The sequence below is a fragment of the Mycetomoellerius zeteki genome, unplaced genomic scaffold (genome assembly GCF_001594055.1).
Source record: "Mycetomoellerius zeteki isolate Tzet28-1 unplaced genomic scaffold, Tzet1.0 scaffold168, whole genome shotgun sequence".
NCBI classification, from domain to species: Eukaryota; Metazoa; Arthropoda; class Insecta; order Hymenoptera; family Formicidae; genus Mycetomoellerius; species Mycetomoellerius zeteki.
Window position 1 is genome coordinate 681,666 of NW_017256633.1, and position 20,889 is coordinate 702,554.

General features: G+C 43.0%; 1 protein-coding gene across 6 annotated transcripts in view; it reads left to right on the forward strand.

Moving 5' to 3' along the window:
• Nucleotides 1-20,889, forward strand: part of sowah (ankyrin repeat domain family member sosondowah) — a 127,334-nt gene that overhangs the window by 18,551 nt on the left and 87,894 nt on the right. For all 6 annotated transcript variants that reach the window (XR_001936568.1, XR_001936569.1, XM_018445896.1 and 3 more), the window contains 2 exons: nt 13,044-13,079; nt 13,350-13,454. Coding sequence is in view for 4 of the 6 variants with exons in the window: in XM_018445896.1 (XP_018301398.1) it covers nt 13,044-13,079; nt 13,350-13,454 (141 nt within the window). In the remaining 2 variants the exon portion in view is untranslated. The remainder of the gene's footprint in view (nt 1-13,043; nt 13,080-13,349; nt 13,455-20,889) is intronic.

Genomic DNA, 20,889 nt, shown 5'->3' on the forward strand with positions numbered 1-20,889 from the left:
CCGACCGGTTAAGATGCTCCATAAAGGAGGAAAGAAGCGGCTGTTTCACGCTTCCTTTGACCGACTGTGGCCGGATTGTGCTCTTGGCTCGTCTCTCGCGCGTGGCTGCGTCATAATTTATTTGATTCTTTTAGAGAAAAGAATTGAAAATCTCATTTCATTGATTAAAAAAATCTTTAAACTAATTAATTGTCAATAATTAATCGTCATTAATTGTTTAAAGTAATTTACTGTAATCTCATCGTATATTTTTAGACATCAGATGACACTAACATTTTTTTCTACTATTCTATCAGAAATGAATTGTTATAAGAAGCATGTCATATATAACATATTTATTTAAGATTTTGGTTTACAACATCGATTTTCTTTTTGCGAATGGAAATTTGGATAAAATGTTAACAGCTTCCGAAAGATTTTGACACGTTCTCTCTATATGACAGTTTCGTTACAAAAAGAAACCGTTTATTGCCACGTGTATACATTGAATGGCCCGTGATAATTATGTATTACTCAGACGCTATAGTCCGGTCCTGGCGGGCCGCCTTTCATATACGATTTGACTGGACCGGTCGTTAATTTTTATTGCTTGTAAGCGCGGAAAGGGTTTTCGGGTCATGCGGGGAGACTCCTCTTGCCTCCGGACATCCTGTAATCTCCCGGGAAGCCCGTGGATAGAGCCTCGTCGGCTTTTCTTTACAGTAATTATCATGCAACGTAGCTGCGCGATTCCGCCCTTTGCATCCCTAATGACCGTTTCGTCTAGCGCGGTGTCGCGTGCCGCGCCAGTCCGCCGGTCAATTGCCGCGTCAACACATTCTACATAGTTTTTCATTATATTTTCTTCGCACGGTTGATCACGAGTCATTGAACGCGACAGGTTCGTCACTATCTCATCTCCGTCACGATGAAACACATTTTCCCACAGAGGAAAACAGGAGAAATAAAAGAATGCAAAGATGTTCGAAAAAGAAATTTGGAATAATCGATATAATAACGATTTTCAATTAATTAGAGTTTTTTCAATTATTTGCAGATGTATTTACTTTATTTTAATTCATTTATATGTACCGACATTTTGTATGTTTGATTCTTAGTATTCAATAAAATGTTTCCGGGCATTTAATCGTCAAAACTCAATAATGTATTACGCCAATGTAATACTCGACTAATGTAGCCATTTGTAAACATTATGCTTTTTCAACGGTAAAGTTTCTTTTCTATGTAAATACGAACGCGAGTAGCGAGATGTTTTATCTGTAATATTCTCCTGTGAGAATTCTTGCGATTGCTTCAGTTAGCACATTTCTTTAAAAAAAAATCTTTGTAACTTCACGTGAAAATTTTGGATCTCCGCTATTTCTAATGATCGTTTGTTTCGTTAATCATAACATTGAATGATCTCGCGAATTTTACTATTTACATCAATTGTCACGAAAATTATGATTTTGATAATATTCATTTAGAAATGTTTGCAAAATAGGAGGAAAGAGAGAATTGTTTTACTTTGAGAGTGCACCTTGCTTGTACGCTCCCGTAAATGCGCGCGCGAATGCCGAAGGCGCCTTCGTCGGGACGCCTAACAAGAAGCTCGCTTTTACTTCGGCACCTCGAGGACGCGTTCTAATTAGGATCACGCGTGTTCGCCTCTTATGCGGAGGGCGAGTCTTGTCGAGCGAGCCTCGTCCTTACACTCGCGAGCGCGGCAAAGAGAGAACGAGAGGGTAGAAACTCATCGTAAAGGCGCCTAACACGGCCATGCCGAACTTGGAATTTCTGCTGTATAGTTCCGCATACATTAGGGACCTTGGGTGAAACTTGGAGGGTAGTTTGCCTCTCGGCAACGAAAGCAGAGGGCTAAAGTGAAGCGCAGCGTGCTGCTGAGGGACAACCGAGGGGATAAGGGAAGGGGAGAGGTTGGGTGTAAACCGCACAAAGTAATCTTACAGAATGTATATGCAAAGAGGTTCGACGGCGTGGCGAGGCGAGGTGAGGAAGCGAGGGCACAGCTTGCACATGATTCTATCCGCGACAATCTCGACAAGACACCTCCGCAGGCAAACTTACTTCGTGCAGCTTACTTCCGAAGTCTCGTCGACTCTTGATCGAGGTTGATTATTCTCTCTAATTAGCTTCTGTTTAATATTTCTGATTCTTGTTTTTGTTGAAGTAAAATATTTGAAAATAAAGTAAATAGGAGATAAACAATAGTAAATGAAAATCGACCGAGAAAAGTTTATCACAAATAAGCGAAGAAGGTCATATTCGATCGAAGCGAATCTTGATGCCTAATAATATTTTGTGTGAATTTTACAATTTCTAGTTCAAGCAAACAACGTTGATTGTTTATTGATTTTTAAACACAGTCCTAAACTGAAACTGGAGTACCTATGTAATATCAAATTAAATTAACGAAACTGGAAATTCACACGAAATATTATTAGGCACCAAGAATATATCTTCTTCATATATTTATGTTAAATAGGAGATTTTATAATTCATAGATCTCATAGTTTACATTAACATAACCATTTAAAAAACTTAGATGAAAAGAAGATTGCTCCTGTATATTCATTAGTAAATACGTCAGCGAAGATTTTTCTTCGCAGTGATTTAGATTCGAAATATTAACATAAGATCAACAAAGGTTAATTTCGAACCGTCTCTTTACCGTGCAATTGCGCAGTTATCTTTTAAATCTAAATTGTTGTTGCTTTTAAGTATATATATCTAAATGTCAATCTGTTTGGCGAGCTTAAGCGCGCCCCGTTGTTTATTCAAGAAATATTTCTGTCATTAATCAAACTAACTGCATAGAGCACTTGACAGGTGCACCTGGCCGTAGTGGTTTAACTGCGTTGCTCGATTTCTGAAAGAAGAGAAAGAGAGAGGAAGAATGGTAGATACGAAGGAAACCATTTATTCATTTCAAGTGGTCGGCAGATACGCAGATAGCACGAACAGTGATGGAAATAAAATCGTTTACATCTTGTTCCTTTAATTAGGCAAATTTACTTGGGCAGGAGTGCCGGTTGATAAGTGTCTTTGAGATAAGTCCACTCATTACCATCGCAATTTATCGATGTAGTCGATGAACGCACATGGTATCGTTCTCCCCCGCATAAATTCTTTTTTTCTCCATCATCACGCTATCGCGTTCGTATAACATGGGAAAATCGCGTAACTGCCGTGGTCGTTTATGAGAAGATGCATTCGGGTAGCGCGTATCTCTTGTACCGTCGAATGTGATTATCGGTTATCGAACGTTCTACACGTAATCGAGTAAATTATGGCATAGCGCTTAATGCGCACGGCAACACCTCATCGAAGGATAATTAAATATCGTTGGTAAAATTTAATAACCGACCGAGATAATTGCGGGTTGCGGATGCTAGCGCGATACGATATGCCCGATGATAACTCACCGCAGTCTCGTTAATAACGACGTTGAAAGATCTAGCAGACGTGATTCGTGGCGACCCAATTTTCTTGGCACTGCCGCCAGATGCGTGCGTGTGGATTTACATAGTTTTCGTGCTGCACAACACGCACCAATATAAACAAGCTTGTCTACAGGAGTAGTTAGCACCCACTGTTTCCGTGTAACGGGCGACTAGATACACCTTTAACAGGTCCGCCGACATTTATTCCGGCCTATTACGAGTTAATCTTGAAGGCACACACACCGCGCATTATCATTTAAATTGGTGTCGTTATGCACGTGTATTAAATTTGTTTGCTCAGCGGCGGCGACGCCTCGCATTGCCTCGCCTCGCCTTCACTTCCGCGAGAGAATTCTTTGAGTCTTTATGTGGTAATATATGTGGTAGGTAGGGCAGATGCCTACGCAAGGGGTGCAAAGGGAAGCAGTTTACAATGGGTCGCTTGTTGTCTTCTCATAATTCCTATCGTCTATCACGTTTCCATACCAACTTAGGCTTCTGGTCTTACACTAATCTATCAACCGCCGCATCTTCTCTTGGAAAAAAGATCACGAGGCGGATAACAAGATTTCTTTTTCCCTCTCGAGATGCGCGCGTATATTAAATCAATCTCGTTGATTACCTTCTCCGTCCTCCAACGTTCCCGGTGAATGGCAGACTCCGGTATTCATCCACGGGAGTCTCGTCTCCCGTAGTGACAGTCCGGAGACTAAACCGAAAACTGACTGATTGTAACTGTCATGACAGCGGCGGACGGGACGTCGCCCTTCCGGGTTGTGAGGCCCTTCTTGGTGGTCTGATCGTGGGATTGAAATTTTTGTATTATCGTCCAGTTGTTTTTCCTTATAATAACGTTTTGTCATGTTAGTATCGCAAAAAATGAATAATTCAAACAATAAGCCCATCGATTTTCTTCGAAAGATCGATTTGTATTTAGTATTACATCGCGTTTTGTCGATGATCGGTTGCACATTTGATATTGTTTCTGTCCGCGCGCGCGTTCTACTTAAACTAAATTCCGTAAATCATCTTATTTTTCAATTTATCCGCGTGTAACTTGCGATATTCCGAAATCTTTTTGGCTGATCTGAATCTTTCTCCGTCGCGAGGACGGATAATCTGCCATTAAACGGTCCTATACATCGGATAAGGTCCTGCAAGGCCCTAAGTCTGTACTTTATGCGATGGTACGGTAAGTCAGGACCGTACCTTATCAGGGATCTGAGTCGCGCAGTGAGCGGCTATTTGTATTCATAAGTCTGCGGGAGGCCGGCGCTCGCTCCCTGAGCACAGTCCTGGGATGGTCCTAGGCTGCACAAGGCCCACGGTGTTCCCCCGGGACACTCAACCAAGGGCACCGTTCGCGACGCGGGTAGGTAGGAAGAGGGAGAGAGAAAAGAGGGACAATAGAGGGCCACGTCATTCAGCCGAGAGGCGCCCTTCTTCGCGGACATCTCGGGACCGTCGACGTACATATGTATGTATGCACGTTCATTCGATCCCGAGAGCTATATGTGCCGCGCACGTTCGAGAATGTGACCAGTCATCGAGTTATTTAATTTTTCGAGGCACCCCCGCCGCGCGTGTTTGCTCAGCCCCGCTGTGAGCACAAATTACCTCGCGACCGAATCACCTCAGGCGAAATGCCCCAAGTCCACGGCCCGTCCGCCCCCTCTCGTAACCCACCGTCCGTTGCCATCAGCGTCGATGACGCCTCTTATCCTCCAATGATCTCCGGGACGGAAGTCCTCACAGAAAAAGATGGCATGTCTTTCTATAGCCATGTCGATGTGGCAGATGGAATTGAATTGCACGAATAAGAACCTTGATAGTAATCCAAGAAACTCGATGAATATTTTTTAAATTAATACTGATAGTTTACATATTCTACAAACTACATTGTTATATTTGTCAGTTTACTTTTATTCGATGACTTTTAAAACAGAAAGGAATATCTCTGGACAGCGAGAAATCTTTCGAGCTACCCATTGATTGTACAAGTCTTAATTGGCTTCGTTAATGCGAACACATATATTCAGAGTTTATTTCTAGCAAATGCTTGAGAACGTCGCTGCAACATCATTTGACCCCCTTACGTGCGTAGGACACGGGACCAAAACGGACATGCCCGCGTCCTCCCTCCGTAGCGTGGTCTAGGTGTGCATATATGCGGTCAGTCTACCTCGCTATCTATATGCTAATCCATTGAGATGGTACCCGTAGATTACACCTCGGAATTAGCCCAGAGACCCGGGTATCAGGGCCGCACAGACAGGCCAGACTGTGTATCTATACGTACCTTTATCCCACCTTATACACGTAACTCGTACCGTCGAACGCCCGCCTCTCGCCCTGTACTTACAAGCCCGCGTACACACACGCACGCACACACACATTCGCGCACACGCTCACATCCGTGTAAAGATCAGACACGCGTGTGTACAGGTGTGTATACCTGGCGGAACCACCGTGGGCTCCAATGTGGTTCGGTATAGGACCTGGGTGACTCGGCACTTCCAGTTCGTTAGCCCGTGTTAATAACGTTAAAGAGGATGCGATAAACTCGTTAGGAGACGAAACCGCGCGGGCGGCTAAGCTCGACCTTCATCGCAGTACATCATGGACTATACAACAGGCTACGTCAACCACTTCTTCCTCGCTTCACTGAATCGAATGTCGCGAAGTTTCGGTTCTCGATGAATAAGCATAGTTCAGGACAGGTATCCCTTCATTTTTGTTTTTGCTGACGTCTGCGATATTTTTAAAATTGTTATCTGCAACGTTTATAAAGGAATAAGTACGTTTCGTCTTGTTGAACATAATATTTACGAATAGTAACATATTCCAATCTGAATTGGAACATATTATAATCTGAATACATATGTTTCAATTTTCTTATTGGTCGTACGATATCGAATGTATATATCTGCGATATAATCGCGCTCGGCACTATTGCACAACACCGGCGTAGATTAACACGCGTTCGTCACGCCCAGTCATTTCGTGAAACGGTACTCTTTTCGAGAAGTTAATTTCACAACGACTCTATCGCTTCGACGCATCGGCTATTAAGATTTCTTCCGTCCGACAGTTTTGCTAGCGTACTTTACGTCAGCACTATCGACCAAACACTTTTCACAGACATTTATTAGCGGACTTATCTAACTTGTTCACGATATTATACTTTATTACAATTCTACACGATTTATCGCAAAATTATTAAATAATTTGTATCAAGGTATCAATTTGTATTATGGAACTATTCAGAATGGATCGGAATTGTTCAATTATTCTCTAGATTCCTTTTGTGTTTTTTTTTTATGGAAAACGGAATAATTCCAATTGGAAATCATTCCGAACAATGTTATAATACTTTTTTCTCTAAAATTATAGATCCGTTTTTTATTTCTGCACTGGAACTTTCTTTCTCGCTTTCGCTAAATATCTATTTTACTTTGGTTCCAAAAGTGTATACTAGTTCAGCTATACAAAAAACAGACATTATGTCTTTAAAGTATATGACCAGACTTAATCGCGGTATTTTGTTTAGAAAAGAACCGCTTTACCACTGAAACCTCTCGAAACTGTGGCATTACCAATGGAACAATCGCACGATGATAATCGCACGGCGACGGTCGTGCGCTCGAGCACCGTGCTAAATTTATTAGCTGACGGGAATATGATCGCGCGACGCGTATTGCGGGACCGAGGTACACCGAGGAACACGGTGGGTACGTACGAATATAATCCTGTCAACGAAGGGGTAAAGGGGTGGCGGAGAAGAGGGCCGGTTCAGCGAGCGTGCGGTGTCGATGCCGTCCGTGTTTCCCATCCGGACCAAATTCGACGTGTGCCGTCCGCGAAAATACGAGGCGCGGGTTATGAATCACCCTCTATGCCACCGCGCGAGATAATAATCGTCCGCGATCGCTAATTTCCCCGCCATCGTGTAATTGTTCCGCACCGACTTGTCGAATTTCGCTTGTATATACGCGACGCTTGTATTCCGCCGTCGCAAAATTAATTCCGCCCAACCGATTTCGAGTTGGAATCTATATATTAATCATAAATCTAATTTTAGAAATGCGTTCATTTACTTTATTGTATTACAGATATATCGAATTTATAGATCTCGCATTGATTGTTGCATTGTGCTTCCATGTGAACGTTATTAAAGTAAAGTATTCTACGTATTTCATAAATTGCAAGGTATTCGTTATTTTCTTTCTTTCTTTTTTTTATTAAATCCATTTATTTGATTGAGACTAGTTGATTCCTTATCGGTAGACTGAACAAACGAGAGGAACGGCAATTTGATTAGAAGGCAGTACTTGAGTCGTCGTCGACCATTTAGCCTTAGCATCTCGTCGTCATATTTCGACGCGATTTCATTTGGCTCGCGATTGAACCTTGGATTATGATCCCTGACGATGGAAATGGCGTTAGGTAGGTGGGTACCCGAGGTAGGCATTATGGTGGTCGTTGGGAGGCGTCGCCGAACCGAACGCTGAATCACCCAGCGAGAGTTTTCCTGTCAGCGGCAGGACGGGCACCGCCATCCGACGAAGCCCCGTGGAATTGCCTCGCACGGCCTCGAAATGAATGCGCGAACGCCCATTAGGGGAATAAATCAGGCCAATGTTATCCGCAGGATCGCATAATCGATCTCGCGCGCTCGACTAATCCGGGCCTAATCGTTTCACGGCGCTGCCGCGGCCAGAAAAGTTCCCTCCTGAGGGAGGGAGAGTCGTTAGAGGATAGCAGGACTTCCCTGCAACCGCACTGAAGATGCGCTTAATTCTTCGATGCACCTTGTACTAGCCTTCGTGACTTAAGCAGAATCACGATTGATAAACCGTGTCTTTAATTTTCGGTAAGCATCGCACAATTGAGATAGAAAAATAGAAAGAATTCTCTTTTTGTATAAGAGTGTCCTATAACTGACGATAAATATTTTGAAGACAGTTTCTTTGTAACATTATAAAACGAAAAGTCTAATACGAAAATGTCGAGGCTTGATAGTTTTCACAAATAGAAAGAGTTTAAAATTTACGAATGACGGAGCTAAGATTTCACTTAGAAATGATAAGATGATCAGTGTGAAGATGTTGAATTTTGTTATTGTCAAAAACATTAAGTTCGAGGGAGTACCTTCACATTAACCATCTTATCATCTCCGAGCGCACAAAATTCTAGACCCGTCAGTCGTAATTAAAAAATTTTTCCTATTTGAAAACTGTCATAGCCTTCACATTTTCGTATTAGTCTTAAAATATTTCTTGTCAAAAAATGTTTTTAAGATATTTATCGTCAATTTTGGGACACTGTGTATATATTTACAAAAATATGCCTCGTTTGTCCAAAGCGAAATCATAAAACATTAAGTGTGGCAAATCGTCGTCATGTTCGAGTCGTCGGTTGATAGTTACGTTAAATACACATCTCGCTTTAATCAGGATCGATCCTCCTTGTTGAACCTCTCGGCGGTACAGAGGGACGCGAGGAAGGGATGAATTGTAGGGTGTGCCGAGTCGCGAAAATGTTTGGTTAGCATTTGGCTTATTGGCCGGCGAATGTTCGTGCGCTGTTAGGCATGTATGGATGGCCCCCAGGTTATAATAAAGCTAATTCCGCGGAGCTCTCGAGGCAGCTCGTGCCGCAACATGTTTTGCCTCTCGTTCTACCACGCCCGCCGTCCCCCGCTTTACCCTTCGTCGTCTCACCGATATATCCGCCCCCAGTGCACCGCTCCGTCCCTCATAGTCTCTCCGTATCACGTCTCTCACTCTTTCGCAATACGAAAGTACGCTTTCGCTAGAGCAACCGAATATATTTATACGCCCCCTTGGAGAGGCCAACGCACGTCTGCTTATTAAAACGTTTCCACCCTGAAGAGAGCAAGCGCGCGTTCGCTATCTGCTTTACACCGTGTATTCCTTTTATTGTTTGAGACGTGGGAGAAACGCGGGAAGCCGTAAAAGAGAGACAGAGAGAAAGAGACAGGAGGGCACGAGTAAGCACGTGCATGCCTGCTGAGTAGTTGAGTACCTGCCGCTGGCCACATTCGCGGAATTAGACGCGCGAATGTGCACGGCTTAACTGCCGGGAGAGCGTGTTTTTGAGTCGGCGCTGATGCGCCACGAAGAGCGATAACAATGGGGGATACGATGGGGTGGGTAGGTCGGCTGGCTCGTTACCGTGGCTGCTGATGGCCCCTTTGTATCCATTTCTATGATACTCGGTTCGCCGCTCGCTCGTGCTAGGATCACATCCTAACTGATTATGCGGCTTGTATGCGTCGCGTCGTTAGCTTTTTATCCGATTACGAATGTGATGTACGAGCATCCATTTGCGTATGTTCGCTATTACGATAGGATATTTAGCTATTCGAATTGTCATTAAACACGTAAAGATATGTATAGTCCTGAATATAGATTTATTAACGGATTCATAACGGATGAATTAATCCTTTATTATTCATGTGGGATATCCATCCCACGTAGAATACCTCAACCTTATAAATTTATTAAATATATAAATGCTATTTACACGGAAAGAATAGTTTTGTTGAAGTGTCTACAAATTTAACTAGATACAGATCTGAAAATAATTTTATTTGGCCCATCAAATTAATTTTGTAGAACGTCTAAGCGTTGATGCAACACTGTAAACGTTTTAACACATTATAACAATCAGTTTTTTATACATAATTATCTTTATATCCAAACAAAATTATTTTCATACCTATATTTAACTAAATTTTTAGATATTTCAGCAAAAACTGTTCTTTCCTATGTATATATTATTATATTTAGCGTAAATTGTTTACAGTTAAAAAATTTTTTGCGCTTTATCTAAAGAATATATAGAATGTTATCAATTTTTATTTAATTGTAAATCATCAAAAAGAATAAAAATTGAGGTATAATATTGGGGTGTCAGAACTCTACGCGAATGATTACGTTAAAAAAAAATCACTCGAGTAATGTAGAGTTAATGGATCCTTGCTTTTTTCTTGAAATAACATTTGTTGATAATCAATTTACTCACGATTATTTCCTTTTCGTGAATTATACCTTTATCAAGCTTATAACGTCTTGTTCGCCTGATAGAGATATTACGAATAAGAAAAGACGAATTAAATCTTGATCCTGACAAGTGCGTCACGATCGCGATTGATCGGTTTAGGCGAACCTTAACAGGCTGTTGTGTTAATTAATTCCCGCTGATCTCAATTAAAATATTAATTACGACGGAACAATGACTCGCCGATGAAGAACAGAGGGGCGACTCATTTCTCCTCTCCCGTCTTCGTTCATCGTTTATCCGCCGCTTTCCCATCTTCGTTCATCGACCGCGATGGAGCCAGAGAAATCGCCATTGCGATGCTATTACGATTACTCGAGTCTTATAAGCTTATCTGATAACCACGCCGTTATGGCTCATGGCACATTGTGACTGTACCGTCGCTGACTGGTCCGTTTGTCTGATCGTTCTCGGAGATCTCGCGCTATGAGGGGATGAGAATATTTACATACTTTCAGGTCCGAGATACGAGAGAACAAGTGTCCCTTGCCCCCAAATCTCATCGAAAATCGGTCGTATCATTTAAAAATCAATCAACGATGCACGCGACTTGACAGCGAAATATTATAGTGAGTGTCCGTGATTCTCAATATCGAGATCGAAATTCTTCCAAATTTCTCTCTTCGAAATCTCTGGTTCTCGGTGAAATGCCGATGAGTCCTCTTGTTTTTCGCTGCTTGCATAATTTTGCGGAAATTTGCATATTAATCTCGTAATGTATGAAGAAGAATTTTTTTCAGAGATTTGAATTATTACGTATTCTTATATACTGCTTTAATAATTGGAGACAGTTATGTATTCTTTTTTTTTTCAAATGTACTTATATATTTCACGTAAGCAAGATAAGAAAGTGTACGTCATTCAGGTGTATACTTATTAATAATAATAAGGCAGTTGTGTCTTGTAACTGAAAGAATTAAATTAAAAATTAATTCGCTCGCATCCGTTTACCGCCGTCACAAGCAATAATGTCTTTTTATCGCAAGTACAATTGTTGCATCGCCGATGAAGCATGGCCTCTGTGATACATGCATATAACAAAGTCCGTCCTATCAGCATGCATCTGTGCAGATTCACACGCGTACAAACGTGTTTGCGAGAGCACACGTAGTGCACGAAAGCTGGGAACGCACCTCGATGCACCACCTGACGCGACGGGGGGTCAGTGGTTATCATTCCGAGACTAATTTCTAGGCGACGGGCTTTCCGGAAGAGGATTCCGCTCTCCAAAATCGAAACATTTTCGCGCAACACGAGAGTATTCTTCTTTTTGACAAGAGGGAGAATTGAATTAATGTTGAAACGTTAGACATACTCGTCTCGCTTTTATCGACGCGTGTCCTCCGAGTCGTGATTTCACTTAAGGACACGCGCGATGTCGATGGATAAAGATATATCGCGGCCGGCTAATGATGACTCGGCCAAAGTGCAAACGCGCATCTCCCGCGGTCTGTGGAAGTAATTTATGAAGAGTCACGATTGATTCGGGGTCGAGTGTCGATATGAGCACCTCGAACAACCGACATGGCCGTGACGAGTGAAAATACAAACAGTTTAACAGGGATGAGTAGTCGTTTAGCGTTCCTGAGATCAGAAGAGAACCCTTACCTCCTTCACCGCCACCTCCTTCGTCGCGTCATCCTACCGTACCACGTGCATATACCATCGTAAATATACCGTAGAACACTATATGGCGATCGGCGCTGTACATAAGCGCGATTAAATGACGAGTTTCTCGTTAAAACGTTTATTCACGTATTTGTATGTGTGATTTAAGGATGTTATCAAGATCTGTTAAAGATATTATTAAGATTAAGATTTATCGCGGCGACAGAATATGAATATAAAAGTACAAATAAAATTACGTAATCATATAGTACGTGGATTCTCTGTTAAAAGCAGAATTTTGTAAGCGATACGAAGCACCGTGCGCGACAGGAATTTTATCGAAAATATATCTTAAGTGCTTTTATGCCCCATCGATAATCGCGATCGTGAATCGTTCGTGCGTTTGCCGAGCCGTCCGGGGAACGGCAGTTTCCGAAATGGGACGTCTGTTCTTGGACGACGGGCGACGGCTGGGGGTTGCGTAAGTGCGTGCGGCCCAGCCTCCCAAGGCCTTGCGCCGGAGAATCAATTATTGGATCCGTATATCAATCTGATGGCCGAAGCGCGCGTCCCGTGCTCGGTGGCCTCCCGCTGCGCTCACGCATTTTCTTCCCCCTGTCGTCCCCATGCCTTCGTGCGTTCGCCATCGTGGCACGCACGCGGTATAGCGAGAGTGTACTCTCTCTCTCTCTCTCTCTCTCTCTCTCTCTCTCTCTCTCTCTCTCTCGCTCTCGCTCTCGCTCTCTCTCTTTGCACCAACCAACGCCAACGCCATATACAGCGGACCGGTTTTCGTCGCGACTTGCCGCTGCGTGCCCCGTGAGCGTCCGCGTGACGTGGCGCGTAATGTTGATTTTTCAAGGGATCAACTCTAACCCCCTCTTTCCTCTCTTCTTTTCTCCGCAGGGTGCCGACGAGGATGACAGCGCTTCCGTTGCCTCGGTAAGTTCATCACCCACCGCAGATCGCGATTATTGCGCGCGCCAATCCGACGAGAGCGACGCAGCACGGGCCGTAATTCTGTTCCCTGGTCGGACGTGCATCGTCGGTCCCTGATAAATGCACGCCAGATCGTGGCCGGGGATCTTAATTAAAATTCGCCCGCTCTCGATCGAACGGCCCGCTCGATCTTCCGCGTGCTGCTGATCGATCCCAGCGATCCCTCGCACCCATTAATCGCTAATAATCACCACGATCGATGCTTTCCCAAAGCAACTGGATGGAAAATCGCGAGAATGGCTGGTCAGAGCATCGCAGGGGGACTACCAGGCGCTGGCGAAGCTTGCAGCCGAGGAACCTCGTCTTACCAGGCTCAAGGTAGGATAAACTGCATGTATCATTTTATTCTGCCACGCGCGAGATTTATTTATTTTGCAAACCACAACGCAAACCACACTGCTTTATTTATTTATTTATTTATTTTGCGCACAAGTATGGTTTCAGAACTATTGTGTACTGTCTTCAGAATTTGTGTTAATTCTGCTTTGTAAGTTTGGAACTGTAATATTTTCTTCACTGAGAAAAATTTTTGGTTAAAAATGAACGAAATAGAAAATTCTAATCAATCAGAGTTCTGGTTATTTCAACTAGAATTTTAATAGATTCAACCAGAATTCCAATTAATGTAGATTCTTTCCAGTGTACGGACAAAAAATTAACGCGACAATATCGGAAAATTGTGTATAAAGAATGTAAATAAGACTTGTGGTACATACACACACATATATATATATATATACACATTGCAGTGGCTGCGTTGCATGCTAAAATTTCCTAGATTCGAGTGTTGGACCTTTATCGTTCACGTATACACGCGCGATCGCGCGATGGATCTCATTGAATTACGGCTACGCCACCTCGGGTGATAATGACAAAGGTAGCGAGCGGGAGGTTCGGAAATATAATTACGGTGTGGTTTACCGTAGGCCTGGGGATCAGGCCGTTATTACACGCACGGCAGAACTTAACACCTGCGGCGTTGTAAATTCGCCGTTTTCGCGCGCCGCCATTGACAGGTCAATAAATCTAAGAACCCCCGTGGCAATCAGGCGGCTGTTGTATACCACGCTAGCGATATGTGGAGCGGATCAGGAGTGGCGGATGGTAGCAGGTTAAGGGCTATTCACACCACTTGTATCGATTATAAATCGTCGCCTGTCAAGTGGTTTGACCGCCACGGATGTAACACGGAGTTGCTCCTTCGGTAGAGTTATTGCTGACATTAAAATAGTCTAAGAAGTAGCTGATAAAATACGTTCTCTACGTTACTGATTATTAACTGTGATCTTGTGATATATGAAAAAAATTAACAGATCGTTATTTTCAAGAATTAATCGGGAATTAAATTTTAGTGCTTTACAACTTTAATTATTGATTTAATGATTTACTTCAGTAATTCTGTATTAAAACTCATAACTACGTTGTTCCCTTTATTACCCGTTTCTATCGGTTCTCTATTTGGACATTCTGAAGCTACCTTAACACGCGCGCGCGCTATCGAGTGAACGAAAAAGAGGAAGGGACGGATGAGAGGGTGAAATGGTCGAAAGGTGGGGACGTTGCACGATGGTTGGAGATGGTTGGCGAAAGGGGTAGAGGTAGTTCGACCGCACAGGGGCTGCGTGCTGAATTCATTCCGCTGGACAAGGTTGCCCCACACCCACCACCGCCGTGCCACGTCTGCCTCATCCCTTGGGATAAATTGGTCGAACCCGCGTGTTTGCGGATAACATCGCCGCGATATACGTTCGCCTATAACCGCTACCGTACGAACCTAACCGTCCGCGGTGCCCTTTTTACGACGTGTCTCGGACTCGCGGAAATTGGCAACGAACTGCTCTGTCGTTGTTTGTTTTTCTGGCTGTTTTTTTAATTTTTTATTTTTTTTCATTTGCGTATATTCTCCACGAAACACGTACGATAAACCAGGCGAACGAACCAATTTACGATACTTGGAAAGCGAGAGGCAAAAAAAAAAACAAACTCGAGCATCGACAATTTTTCGAATTTCAAGGAGACCTATGGTCGGTTTCGGTCAACCTAAAGCGAATTTTGTCAATTATCACATAAATTTTAATCTAAGATACCTATGTTATATGTATTGAGTAGGTATTGTCCAAGATCAGTCATTCCTGGTTGCGAGTCTTTGACACGTAGACATATAATAATCTATCATCGATGAATATGCAACAGTTTGGGAGAGGGTGTGAGGCGTTAGGGTGCTGGAGAGCGAGTGAAGTAAGCGACAGGGAGTGTCTGTGTCGAGAGGGAAAGGGAAGGGGATCGTCAGTAGGCATGCCAATTACTCTCCCGGTAATTAAATCAACAGCGGAGCTAATCAACGTTACCCCCGGCATATCTCCATCCCCTGTAGAGCCTTCGTTGAAATAAATAAATCGGGTGATTATTCGATATTCGACTAACGATTTCATCCGCTGGAATTTTGTTGGTGTAATGAACAATTAATAGCGTCAAATAATTGTAATCCCGAAGAGAAATTGAAACTATAACAATTGATAAGACTTATGTCCATTTCCACCAACGGAAATTAATTTTAATCTCAGTTCAATTTTCTCTTCATCTTTTTCTAATTTTTAGAATTAGAGAGGAAGAGATAAAGAATAAGTTGAATTGAATGTTATTAATCATTGGTGGAAACGGGCATTAAATGTTTATGAATCTTTGTACTTTGAAATAAAGAAGAACATAGAGTAATCGTATTCGTATCAATATCTTATATCTTTCTATTGTTGTCTATGATTTACCATGATTTTCACGATAGACGCAGCGTGTATCTTCTTTTTCTTACACAAAAGCCATTAGAGAGGTCTGTCCATACACACGACTTACATGAATCGTGCCCAAACGATGTAGACAGCTATTGTATTCTGTGGGTCAGGTGTACATTGTCGTCATCGAGGGAGAGAGGCATCCGTTATATTTTATTAACGGACGCGTCTGGCATCGCGATAGATTCGCCTCTGTGAGTCGCGCGGTGTGTTCCTCGGAAATGCAGGACGGGTGCATCGGTCTGACGTGACGCGCGGTTGGCCCCTGTTCGATCAGGAACCTCATTACATTTATTTCCATGAACCCGCTTCTATACTTCGACAGCTGCAACTATCGACTATCGCCGATGTTTGTGATAACTTGCATTTATCTAAAATCTTGTACTTTTTTTGAAAGATCAGTTTTAAATATCAACAAGTTAAATAAAGTTGAAGAAGTATTCCAATTTTATGAAATAATGTTAGACATTTATAAAACATAACGAATATTATTAATAGCGCGTTTGCGGAGGACATCGCTATAATAATTGAGTTCTGCGTCGCTCGCGAATGAAAGCTGTTAGTAAGGATCGCCGGTAACATTATATAGTGGCCGGTGTTTGGCCTCCGTGTATTTATCTCGTGGTATCTCCCGGTTTAATAACGCCAGGCAATCAGGAGGTATACCTCGTCCGTCCGTTCTGTGCATTCGTACCGGGGCTCTCGTCGGTTCTGCTCGCCTCTCCATGCCGATAAATAATAACCATTTGTATCGGATTCTAATTACTCGCTCTAAGCAAACAAATAAACGGCGGGAGATGAGACGTGCCGTGAGAGAGGAGGTGGGCTTAATGTTATGGTGGCTGCGGGCTGATTTAAGGAGTGTGGGACCGCCCACCTCGAAGATGTATCTTCGTGCCGAGTATCGGTCCACCTGTTATGAGTGTTTCAACGCCACTGTGCACCCTTTCTCCTCTTTTTTTTTCTTCCCCGTTTTGTTTCACTTCGCCACTGTTGCGTATCCCTCATCGGTCGAGAAAAATTTCGATACCGCACGAACATGTCGAGAATGTCGAGCGACAAGCGATTACGCACGGGAATCATGACGACAGCTGGAAATAATTCGCGCGTACGGACTACCTGAGCGAATTACCAGCGCGAAGTCCTTCCATTTGCGACCGATAAATTACGAATATCGCCCTGAGGACTGCTCTTTAAGTGGCGTATATCCTTTCGTTGGGGCAGCGCGGCAAACGTGGGAAGGAATTCGCTTTCAGAGGCGACTCCACGGGGCGATCCTTTCTCGCGATGACGGCCATGATCGATAAGAGGCAGCGCGAGAGGAGAGAAACGCGTTTTCGCTTAAAAGGTCCTCAAAAAAGGTCGACGGTAGTTCGTTACCGGTGGGCTATTAGCGGGCGTAACGCACGTCGTAGGAGCGTCGAAGGACTAAGTAAACCCAGGCTAACAAGGAGGCGTATCCAACGGCCACGAATGATCTACCGATCCGAAGTTGGCATTATTCCGCTCTTACCCTCTCCGTCTCTCACTGTCTCCTCTCGTCCGACCTCTCTTCCCCTTTCTTCTTTTCCTCCCGTATATATCCACGGGTCCTGCCTACCTATAGGCGAATATATCTACCTGCGCCTCCTACCTACGCCCCCGAATATTAACACTCTGATTTATGCGCGTAATTATCTCTAGTTATTTTCTTAGTATGGCCCCAGTACCTCTCTCTGTAGCTTGTCTTCGTAGCTGCCGGTGCTGCTGATGCACAACAAATTAACCGTTCCTTCTTCCGCCTCCCTTTGCTCCGCACGTTTCGCACAATCTTTTTTTTTCTTCTCGTTCTGCTCTTTTTCCCAGCGCCATTCTTGCCATTCTCTTGGCGCGTATTTATAGAGGCTCTCGTTTAATTTTTTAATGGCATTTTTATTATTCGATGTATTTCTGCATGAACGAACGCTTGGTAAAGTCACTTCAAGTCTGGCAAGGCAGGAAGATGGGACGATTGCACCTTCATCCGCAACTCGAATTCGACCCGCGGAGATCATTTATTTCTCGCGACGACTCACCAAACGACCTGTCCCGCCTCTCTATGGGTCGTGCGTGCTTTGAAGTGTAGAATGTACTTGCCTGAGATATATTCCCGTTCGCTTGTTTAATGGTTACTATTAAATTTATCTCGCGTGTGTCAAAGATGGCTTTAGAATGATTAAGGATCATTAGATGATACTGAAACATTACCTCCGGCGAGATCTCCCCTGGTGAATACACTTTGGACTTATCAGATCGTAATATTGAAACGTTCTCTTTGTGAGGTTGTTGCATTAGTGTTACATTTTGATGTGCGGTGTATCGAAGCGAATTTACGATTTCGATAATTGAATCTCGTTTGTAACAGTCTTGGAATCGCATCGGGAAGTTATCGCGCGCAATGTTACAACTGCAGGAGTCGAATCTTCTCTCGATCCGCGCAGGTAAAAAAGTCAAGCGGCAGCCGGTCCGAGATATTTCAGCTGAGAATAGGTTTTATGGGACGCATTCGAAGGTGTCGGGGATCAGGGCGCCAGGGAGTCGTCATCGCGACATGGGATCGTCTTGCATAGTATCCTTTTTACGAGTCTCTGTTCTTTGCTTGCTCTCCTTTCGGCATATGGGACCGCTCTAGCGTTTTATTCTTCGCCCCGTGACAGATCGACTGCTTTGTTTGTCTGCTGTTCTACAACGATTCGATCAGTTTTCGTGGTTGTTCCCGCCATTTGTTCTTTTCTCCAAAAAAAAAAAAAAAGAAAGAACGAAAATCAGTAATTACAATGAAAGTTTTGCGATATTTATTGGAAGAAGCGGATAGATATTTATAGAACATAAAAAAAATAGATGGGAAAGGAGCAAGCTATTTTGTGCACAATCGCGAGGAAACAGCAAATCGAATTATGGCGATGTGGACGAAGCAAGAATATTTTTTATTTGTGCTAGACACAAAATTATGGCTTGCTCCTCTCTTCATCTACTTTTCTACATTCTATCTACAATGTCATAAATATCTATCAGTTCCTTCTAATAAATATCACGTATTGCAAAACTTTTATAGCGACCTATACGAAAAGAATAGTTTTATTGAAACATCTAAAGATTTAGCTCGATACAGATCTAAAAATAATTTTGTTAGACCATCAAAATAATTATGTGGGACGTTTAAACTGCTAAAATATCAAAATTTTTTGTAACATTGCTCATCATGTTTGAGATTTCTACGTAATTATGTTAATCGTCAAAGTTATTTTCAAATCTAGCTTTTTAGATACTTCAGCAAAATCGTTCTTTTTATGTATATATTTAATCATCATTTTATCTTTTTAACAAAGGAAGATAAAATATTTTTTTGCACCTTTTATATCTACGAGAATAACTCACTGAGGTGTGTCGCTATAATTGTTTTTGGCTGTCACTGATTATAAGACTCACTTCCCATCATCACTGGTCTCTCTGATATCCCGATAAGAAGTGTCGCAAGTACGACTCGTTCCGGCCGATGAATGTGAGTGGATTGATGCAGCCGATACGCCAATATTAATATTGCTCGTATCGCCGATAAGGATACGATCGCACGATCGCAGGATCCTCCTCAGCGTTCTCTCTAGCAAACGGGAATCAAGACGAGGTATATAAGCCGACACGCGATAAGCGAGTCTAATTTAAATATTTCTCGAATAATCTCGGCGCCTTTCCGTTTCGCCTCGCTCGCGCGCGAATAATGTCTGGTATACATCGTGACAGGAATGTCCCGTACCACGTGATTAATGTCATAGTACAGGTGTACCGATACATTGTAACGCGTATACTCGTGTCGAGGCCCCGGCACGCACGGCAGGGCTGTGATCCGCATTCGCGCATAATTTTACCGCGCCTTGAGCGAGGTTCCGAGAAATTATGCGCGTAATAACGAGGAACGACGAAACCGTCGGCCGACGGTATCTACCCGCGAAATCGTTCGTGACGTGCGCTCGTCGATCGTGCCCAGCGCAGCCCGGTGGTGCTCGGCGCGTCCAAAGAGTAAAAGAGGACGGAGGTGAGAGGAGAGAAAGACAGCAAGGGCGTTCACCGGGGGGATACCGCGTTTCTTTCGTGTTATATATCCGCACACTCTCTCTTCTTGGTGCGTCGAGGATCCCGGCTGTCCTGCTTGTTCGCACTGCGCGTCGCTAATTAGCTTCAAGACCGATGGCTATCTGTCCAGCCACATGTCCTTAAAGTGGCGAGCCCAAACATCCGGTACGCCTTTTCCGTTTGGAATTCGAATTCTTCCACGGATTCGTGACGACGACGACGACGATGATTTGTCGTCGACGACTGGGCTTCTACCACTGGGTTTATTACGGTCACTTTCATTACTGAAGAATATATATTTATATTCTTCACTGTCATTAACGTTATTTATCTTGACGGGTTATGAACTCCATAATTAAACGATTAATTTTTTTTATTCCCATGCGTTACATTTTCCTGTCATATCAGGAACATTTTTATACCTCGAGATCATAGATATTTAAGAAGAAAAAAGTATAAAGATGCTTATCCGACACTTTCATTATTACACATATCTCTATCATTTTATGGGGTTTGTGAACAGGTATAATTTAATAAACGTAAACTCTTTATATATATATATATAGTTGCATTACAGTACAAAGAATGTCTATCTGATACACGATGGTGTAATGACACAGGTTTAATGCAGCGTGTATGATTAATGGTGTGCTATATATGAGTAGTGTATATTTAAAGGAGTATATATATATACACGTATAATTAAACAGCATTTATACGTGTAAGCGTTTTATCGCTACATACATCACAGGTGCATTGCGAGAATATAAACGCGCTCCGACTTTGATTTCGTTACGAGCCCATGCATCATCGCAGATGCATAAGTGATCAAAACGTGGAATCATTAGCCGTTGGATTCGCTGCTGGCACCTCAT